This window comes from Loxodonta africana, chromosome 21, assembly GCF_030014295.1.
Source record: "Loxodonta africana isolate mLoxAfr1 chromosome 21, mLoxAfr1.hap2, whole genome shotgun sequence".
Taxonomy (NCBI): Eukaryota; Metazoa; Chordata; class Mammalia; order Proboscidea; family Elephantidae; genus Loxodonta; species Loxodonta africana.
Window position 1 is genome coordinate 28,054,063 of NC_087362.1, and position 8,743 is coordinate 28,062,805.

Sequence of the window (8,743 nt, forward strand, 5' to 3'; positions counted from 1 at the left end):
CTGGGATGAGCTGGGCTTAGCAGGGCTGACAGGGCTGGGATGGACTGGGCTAACTGGAATGAGCTTGGTTAAGTTGGGCTGAGCTGAACTGGGCTGGGATGAGCTAAGGTGGGCTGGGATGAGCTGGGCTGCATGGGGCTGGACTAAGCTGTTCTGACTGGGCTGAGCTGGGTTGAGCTGTTAGCTGGGCTGAGGTGAGCTGAGCTGGGCTAGCTGAGCTAGGCTAGGCCAAGGTCTGCTAGTGGGCCTGAACTGGGCTGAGCTGGGCTGAGTTGGGCCAGGGCAAGCTAGGCTAGGCTCTGCTGGGCTTGGCTGGACTCTGCTGGGCTTGGCTGGGCTCTGCTGGACAGGGCTGGGCTGAGCTGAGCTTAGCTGAGCTAAGCTGAGCTGGGCTGGGCTGCCCTGATCTGGGCTGGTCAGCTTGGCTAAGTTGAGCTGGGCTGGGCTGGACTGCTCTGTGCCAGGCTGAGCTAGGCTGAGGTGAGCTGGACTTTGCTGGCTGGGTTGATTGGGTTGAGCTGGGCTGCGCTCACTGGGCTGAACTAGACAGGACTGGCCCTGGTTGGGTCGAAATGGACTGGGTACTCCAAAGAGTACAAGACAGTGATGGGAAGGTAGCATCTGAGACCCAGCGTTCTGTGCTCTGTCTCTCTCTGTGGCAACCCTGAAAGCCATGCAATCTTAGATGCATGTGTGACACTCTCACTGTTTTTTTCCCTTGGCTCTGAAGGCCAATCATCTTAGGTCACAGGCTGGATGCCACTTATTTGAGGGTGACAGGTAGGGTGGTGTATTGGGAAGGTCGGCCTCGCAGCCTGGCAGGCAAAATGGGAGGTAGAAACAGACATGAAGGCTTCCTCTACTCCCCAGGGCATGCTGCCCCCCATGATGGCTAAGCTTCAGGCACAGGCCTCTCTGCCCTAGACTGTGCCCTTACCCGCAGGATCCTTCTCTCATGATCCTCCTCAGTCCCAGGTACCATGGCGTGTCCACTCCATGGTGGGAGCTGAGGCTCAGGGCACCTGGGAACTCAGCCAGTAAGTGGCAGAGCTGTGTTTATCAACTAGGACTAATAGCTTGAAAGCATCCTGCTCCAGAGACATGTCCATAGATCATGTCCAGGTGATTTGCAAGGGCTCTGTCCACAGATCATGTCTGGGCCCTGTCCAAGAGCTCTTCCCACGGATCTGAGGGCTCTGTCTGAGGACTGTGTTAATAAACAGTGCAGTGGGAACAAGAGAGTCAGGTTCAAATTCCAGGCCCGTGGCCTACGAGCTATGTGACCTTGGGGCAGCCACTCAGCCTCTCTGTGCAGCCCCGGGGCCTGTCTTGGGGAGCACAGGAGCAGTGACAGTGGGCTGGCTGGTGGCATGTGCTGGATGAACAAGCGTCCACAGACCATCCTGTGAACAGACTCTAGGGCCAGGCCCCAGGACCGTGTCTGTCCTCTCTGACAGCCTGTCTTCTTTGCTCCAGCATCCAAGACCAGCCCCAGTGTCTTCCCACTAAGTCCCCAGAGTGCTACATCCAATGAGAAAGTGGCCATTGCCTGCCTAGTCCAGGGTTTCTTCCCATCGGAGCCCTTGAATGTGACCTGGAACCACAGTGGAGAGAAAGTGACTGTTACGACCTTCCCCCCGATCGAGGCCGCTTCCGGAGGCCTGTACACCCTGAGCAGCGAGCTCTCCCTGCCTGCCGCCCAGTGCCCGGACACCGCATCCTTCAAGTGCCAAGTGCAGCAGGATTCAAGCTCAGTGCTGGAGGCCACGGTGCCTTGCAAAGGTCAGAGGGCAAGGCCAGGCAGGGCCTGGAAACCTAGGAGCCACCCTCCCCATGCCTGGGAGGAGAGGCCGCAGGTGGGAGAGCGCAGAGGGCAGGAGGGGCCTAGGGACTGGAGCTGGAGAGAAAGAAGAAGGAGGGGCAGTGAGGAGGGTGGACTGACCCACTCTGGTCTCTCTCAGTTCCAGACAGTGACTGTCCGTGCTCTTGCTGCCAGCCACGCTTGTCACTGCACCGGCCAGCCCTAGAGGATCTGCTCCTGGGCTCGGATGCCAATCTCACATGCACGCTGAGTGGCCTGAAGGATCCCAATGGTGCCACCTTCACCTGGCAGCCCTCAGAAGGAAAGGAGGCTGTGCAAAGTTCACCTGAACGCGACTCCTGCGGCTGCTTCAGCGTGTCCAGCGTGCTTCCTGGCTGTGCGGAGCCCTGGAAGAGCGGGAAGAACTTCTCCTGTTCTGTTACCCACCCCGAGGCCGCGAACCTACAACCTGTCACCATCTTCAAAAACACAGGTGGGCTGGAGTCCTCGCTGGCAGAGCACATCCCCAAGCCTGCCCCCACCCCAGCTCCTCTGGCTTGGGGGCTCCCTCCCCAGTTTACAGAGCAAAAACTAAGGCCCAAGAGGGTCAGGCAGAGGCCTGTGTACCCACTCCACCCAGCTCCTGACCTGTTCTCTCACCTGCAGGGAGCAGCTTCCGACCCCAGGTCCACCTGCTGCCACCGCCAGCAGAGGAGCTGGCACTGAATGAACTGGTGACACTGACGTGCCTGGTGCGTGGCTTCAGCCCCAAAGATGTGCTGGTGCGCTGGCTGCACGGGTCCCAGCAGCTGCCCCAAGACAATTATGTGACCTGGCCCCCACGGCAAGAGCCAGGCCAGAGTGCTACCACCTTCGCTGTGACCAGCGTGCTGCGTGTGGATGCCAACGACTGGAAGCAGGGTGATAATTTCTCCTGCATGGTGGGCCATGAGGCCCTGCCCCTGGCCTTCACCCAGAAGACCATCGACCGGTTGGCTGGTAAACCCACCCACGTCAATGTGTCTGTGGTCATGGCCGAGGTGGACGGCACCTGCTACTGAGCCCCTCCCTCACCCCCCAAATAAACTCTGTGCTCCACCAGAAGCAGCCCCACTCTTCCATCCAGCTGCCTGTCTGTCCATCCTGGGTGTTGGTGGCATGCCTAGGAAGGGCAGGGGCAGGGAAGAAAAAGCAGCCTTCTGCCCTGACCCTGTCAGGCCTCAGTTTCCCTGCTCAGCCAGCACCTTGGAGTGCCATCCCACCCATGAGTGTGTGAGAATCAGTGTGTCCACATGTGTGTGCATGCATGTGAGTGCATATGTGTGTGCGTGTGTACGTGTGTGTGTATCTGTACATGGCCAGTGAAGCCAAGCTAGGAGCAAGATCAGAGGTTAGCAGACACAGGCCAGAGAGGGCACAGCCTGGAGTTGACCCCTAGGGCAGTGGGTGCCATGGGAAGGTTTTGAGTGGACAGATGGTGTGGCCGTTTGTGTCTTAGAAAGCTCTCTCTGGCTGTACCAGGTTGCAGGGGGAGGTTATTAGAGACGGTGAGATGAGAAGAGAGCATCCAGGAAATAGGGAGTGTCAGGGAAGGGTGGCCAAGGGAATGAGCGAAGCTGGATTCCCGGAGCACCCCCAGAAAGAAGCAAACACCCAGGCAGCCCCACAGCTGCCTCAGTGAGTGTAGGCTCAGGCCACAAAACACTCAGAAGCCAAGTCTGCTCACTGACTTGTGTAGAACGAGAACCAACCCCAGTTTCAGCACAACCTTCCCCACCTCCCCACATCACACTGCTCTATGGATACACACACATACACACATGCACCTACATATGTCCACACATACCCACACACACACGGTTACATGCACACACACACATGCAAGCAAAATTCACTTACATACATGCCCACGTGCCACATGCATACATGCATGGCTACATGCAACAACATGTGTATATACATGCACATATATGCATGCCAACACACACATCAGAGCCCCTGCAGGTACAGGAAGTTCAAAGCACAGGCCTCAGCTCCAGAAAGGCAAGGGGAGTCCCCGCCAAATCACCCCCAGCTGGATTTTCCCCCAGCCTTGCCCCAGAGCCTGGGGTTTGAGGCCCAGCTCCACTGCCCAGCGCCCCTCCTGGGCCCTCTCCAATCCCTCCCTGTGTGCTCACCTCCACATAGCTCAGAGCTCCATTCCTTTGCTCCTCCCAGGAAGTCCCTGCACCTGTCAGGACCCCCAGACTCAAATGTTCCATCCTTTCCTGAGCTAAAGTAAGGTCAATACAGTATACAAGGTAGGGAGCAGGGCTGTGGATGGGGGTCAGAATCAGGACAGAGAGAGCTTCCAGCCAAGGGCTTCAGTAGGCCCGCAGCTTCTGCTTAGGGCTCCCCGTAGAAGGGGGACACCTGGAGAGACAGAGCACAGAGAGGGCAACCCCAGACTACAACAGGGACACCTGACACTACCACTCCCACAAGGGGGCAGTGGGGCTCCTGCTCTTGTTTCTGAAACTTCCTGGCCTCTCCAGGGGGACCCAGCCATGCGGCTGCCTTTCTCTGTTCTCAGGGCCCATACCCACCCTGGCCACTGCTCCCCCTCAAGGGTTTAGTAATCCAAAGGGTGATAGGGAGAATGGCAGGTAAAGTGGGGAAGTACTATCCTAGAGAAGGTGCTGCAGCCATCCCTGGGGATCTAGCATGGAACCTGTCTCGACAGAGGGAATTTCCAAACGCGAGGGAGGGAGGATCAACAATAAAGAGCTGGTCAGCAGGTGGGCAGCAAGCAAATAAAAGGGTGGATCATAGGATGTACAATGATGTATGAGTGGGTAGACAAATGGGTGGATGGATGGATGGATGGATGGATGGATGGATGGATGGATGGATGGATGGATGGATGGATGGATGGATGGATGGATGGGTGAGTTGATGAATGGATGGGTGGGTGGTGGGTGAATGGCTGGATGGATTTATGGATAGAAGGATGGATGGATGGATGGCTTTACAGGTGGATGAGTGAATGAATGGGTAGGTGAAGGGGTAGGTAGTTGGCAGATGGGTGGATGGATGGATGGAGGATGGGTGGTAAGAGGATGGATGGGTGGATGGGTGGATGGATGGTAGATGGATAAATGGATGGATGGATAGATGGATGGATGGATAGATGGATAACTTTTTGGATAGATGGATGGATGGATTTATGGATGGATCAGTGAGTGGATGGGTAGAGGATGGATGGGTCAGTGAGTGAATAGATGAATGAATAGATGGGCGGTGGGTGGGTAGATGAATGATTTGATGTATGAGCATATGACAAACAACTCCAAGCCCCTTTTGACATGGGTGATCTGTGCCCTGGGACCCTGAAGACAGCCGGGGCTGCCTGTACTAGTGGTCTTCACCTGGTCTTCCCTAGTGCTCACTGTGGTCCCTCAGCCACATACCCTGAGAAGGCAACAGGGGCCCTGGGCATGCCCCAACCAGCCCTTGGCACACTGAACTGGAGACTCAGAGCTGTGTCTCAACCTGGAGCTCCTTGAGGGCTGGCTGTGTCTAAGTCCCCCATGGCCCTCTGAGCCCAAAGCAAGCCTGAAAAGGGCCCTGGGTGAGTGCTTGCTGAGTATGTGTGGCTGAGACCCAGGGCCCTTGGGTAGAGCATCAAAGATAGTGCTCACCCTCTAACCCTGTGCAGGTCTTTCTCACCAAGGTACCCTGAGACCCCCAAGACACAGGGGTCCTGTGGGTATCTCAGGGTCTTCAAGGCCCAAGCCCCTTTCCTGTGGACCTCATGCCTCCTTGTGCTCCCTGAGGTGAGTCTCAGACCTGTGACAGGGGGCCCCTGCCAGTGACTCAGGCCCCAAGAAGCCTGGGAGGAGAGTGTCTGGGCCCCTGACCACTAGAGTCTGGGCCTGGCAGGCCTTCCTGTCTTGCAGGTTGGTGGCAGCCATGCCCGTGGCTGGTGTTGGACCTGTCACAGGACAGCCTGGAGGAGGAGGCATCAGGGGCCAGCCTGTGGCCGACCACTGTCACTCTGCTCACACTCTTCCTGCTCAGCCTCGTTTACAGCACAGCACTGACAGTGACCAGCATCTGGGGCCCCCAGGGAAGCAAGGAGGGCCCTCAGTACTGACCAGAGCTGCAGGCCCAGGTGTGTCGTAGGCCCAGGAAGCCTGGGTGGGGGCCTTAGGGGCAGGGCAGCACAGCCCAGCCCATGGGGGTGAGGACACTGCCCACTGTAGTAAGCCATGCTCTGCCCAGAGGTGGTCCTATAACAGACACTGAGGACACAGGCAGGTGCTGAGGTCAACATTTATGTTACCCAGCTAGGGCCAAGGCATGCGCTTCCAGGTGCAGGGACACCAGACTCCTCCAGCCTCCTGGGAGCCCTACCTGGAGGGGGATGGCAGTTGGCAGGACCCTGCCCACCCTCAGGACCACCCCTGCCTAGACACTAGCTGCTGCCTCTGTGTCCACAGGTGGAAGCACCATGGAGCCCTGGAGAAGTCTGCTCTGGATGCCAGAAATCGGACCTGCTGTGAAGTTCCCACTACCCCTATATCGGCATGCCCCATGCAATAAACAGATCCTAAAGCCAAACTCTCTCAGAGACCTGGATGAGAGTAGCAGGGAGGGGGCCGGGATTCAGTCTTGGCTTTGCATGTCTGTAGGGAATCGGATAGGGAATACAGACAACAGACAGGAGTGTGAAGCACGTTTAGAGGACCTGATGAAACCAAAGGCAAAACCCAACAGAAACCAGGGCCAGGTGTGGCATTGCCCACAGAAAAGTGTCCAAAAAGATAGTCCCATGACCTGAGGTCCCTGTCCTGATCACTGGTTCCAGTCCTGATCACTCGACCCAGACCTGATCACTAGACCCCTGTACTAATCACTAGGTCCATGTCATGATCACTGAGCCCCTATCCTGATCACTGGAATCATGTCCTCATCACTGTGACTGTCCCAATCACTCCTCGCACTGATCACTGGATCCCTGCAATGATCCTTGGGCCCCTGTCCTGACTACTGGGCCCCTGTTCTGATTGCTCACCCTTGTCCTGATCAAAAGGCCCATTTCCTGATCACTGAGCCCTATTCTAATCAGTCAGCCAATGTCCTGAATATTGGGTAACTTCCCTGATAACTGAGCCCCTGTCCTGATCACTCAGTCCCTGTCCTGATTACTTGGCCCCTGTCCTGATCATGAGGCCCCTGTCCTGATCATGAGGCCCCTGTCATGATCATGAGGCTCCTGTCCTACCATGAGGCCCTTGTCCTGATCATAAGAGAGACCGGGGCAGGTATGATACAGAGCAGACCAGCCCCAGAACTCAGGCCATTTTGGGCCATATCTAGATCCCCCAGGCCTTGAGGGTCACCAGGCTTAGTGATAGTAGTGGAGGGTATGGGGAGTTAGAGACTGTAGGAGGGAGGGGTAATCAAAAGTGTTTGTGTTCTCTTGTTTTTCTTTCTTCTCAAGCCTTCTGCATCCCCATCACCTGCTAGAACACCCAAAATAGCCCCGTATGCCTCTGAGTCATTGTGAGCCCAGCCCAGGTGTCCCGAAGAGAGAGCCTGCGGTTCTGAGAATCGTGCCTCAAAACTGGGACCTAGCCAGGTGGCCTGTCCCTGGCTGGGAAACGTGCTGGGGCTGGGGCTGGGACTGGGGGCTTTCCAGGGTAGTGAGCTGCCCCAGGACCTGCTGAAGGCCTTAGCCCGCATTCCACAATGACCTTCATCAGTCCAGGGTTACCAAGGGTCAACCAGTGTTTAGCCCAGGGTCAACTAAGTTGAGCCAGTGTCTGCCCAGATTCAGTCAAGGTCAGGCCAGGGTCAGCCAGAGTCAGCCACATCCAGTCACGGTCAGCCCATAATCTGCACAGGGTTACTCTGGTGTCCACCTGAGTGGGACATCAGCCAGAGGCAGAATGTTCAGCTTGCAGCCCCCAGAACACGGTCCCACTCCACACTCTCCTCCCTCCTGCTTCTTTCTCCCCTAGCCCCCAGAATGGGGCAGGATGTGGGGCACAACCCAGGGATTCCACTAGACACTGGCCTCTGCTGCGTCTGGGACAAACATGCCCACAAGACTCTCAGTCACTCAGAGCTGGCTCAGTGAAGGACCTGTACCCCACGTGCAGTCCGTGAGGGTCCAGGATGGGATCACTGGGCAGGGTCAGAGAGAGAGAGAGAGATGGGATGGGGTCAGAGAAAACAACATTGAGAGAAACGGGGACAGCAGGAGAGACAGAGACAGAAATGAGGGAGAGACTGAGAGATAGTAAGAGAAATGGGAACAGTGAGAAAGGGAGAGAGACCAAGATGAGGGAGAGACACAGAGAGAGATGAGACAGGGTCAGAGACAGACAGAGACACTGATAGAAACAGAGACAGTGCGAGAAGAAGAGAAGATGGGGAGAGACAGGGACAGTGGGAGAGACAGAGTCAAAGACAGTGAGAGAAATGGGGACAGTGGGAGAGGCTGAGACACTGAGAAACACGGGGACAGGAGGAAAGCCAGGGACAGAGATAAGGGAGAGACACTGTGAGAAATAGGGACAGCAGGAGAGGCAGCGATGGGGAGACACCGAGACACTGATAGAAATGGGACAGCGGGAAAGACAGAGACATGGAGACAGCAGGAGAGACAGAGAGGGAGGACAGACAGAGACACTGAGAAAAACAGGCACAGCAGGAGAGACAGGGACAGAGATGAGGGAGAGATATTGAGAGAAACAAGGACAGCAGGAAAGGCAGAGATGGGGAGAGACAGAGACACTGAGAGAAATGGGACAGCAGGAGAGACCGAGACAGGGTCAGAGAGACAGAGATGCTGAGAGACAGGGGGACAGGAGGAGAATCAGAAACAGGGGAGAGACAGAGACACTGAGAGAAACAGAGACAGCAGGAGAGGCAGAGATGGGAAAGACAGAGACA

The 8,743-nt window shown here is 56.5% G+C and overlaps 1 gene segment (V, D, J or C); it reads left to right on the plus strand.

The window, feature by feature from the left end:
• The first annotated feature begins 572 nt into the window (after nucleotides 1–572).
• On the plus strand, nucleotides 573–6,414 carry LOC135228395 (immunoglobulin heavy constant alpha 2-like). The segment is given in 6 exon segments: nucleotides 573–581; nucleotides 1,458–1,782; nucleotides 1,962–2,294; nucleotides 2,468–2,800; nucleotides 5,740–5,954; nucleotides 6,283–6,414. Coding segments are annotated over 5 exon segments (1,197 nt in total).
• The last annotated feature ends 2,329 nt before the right edge of the window (nucleotides 6,415–8,743 follow it).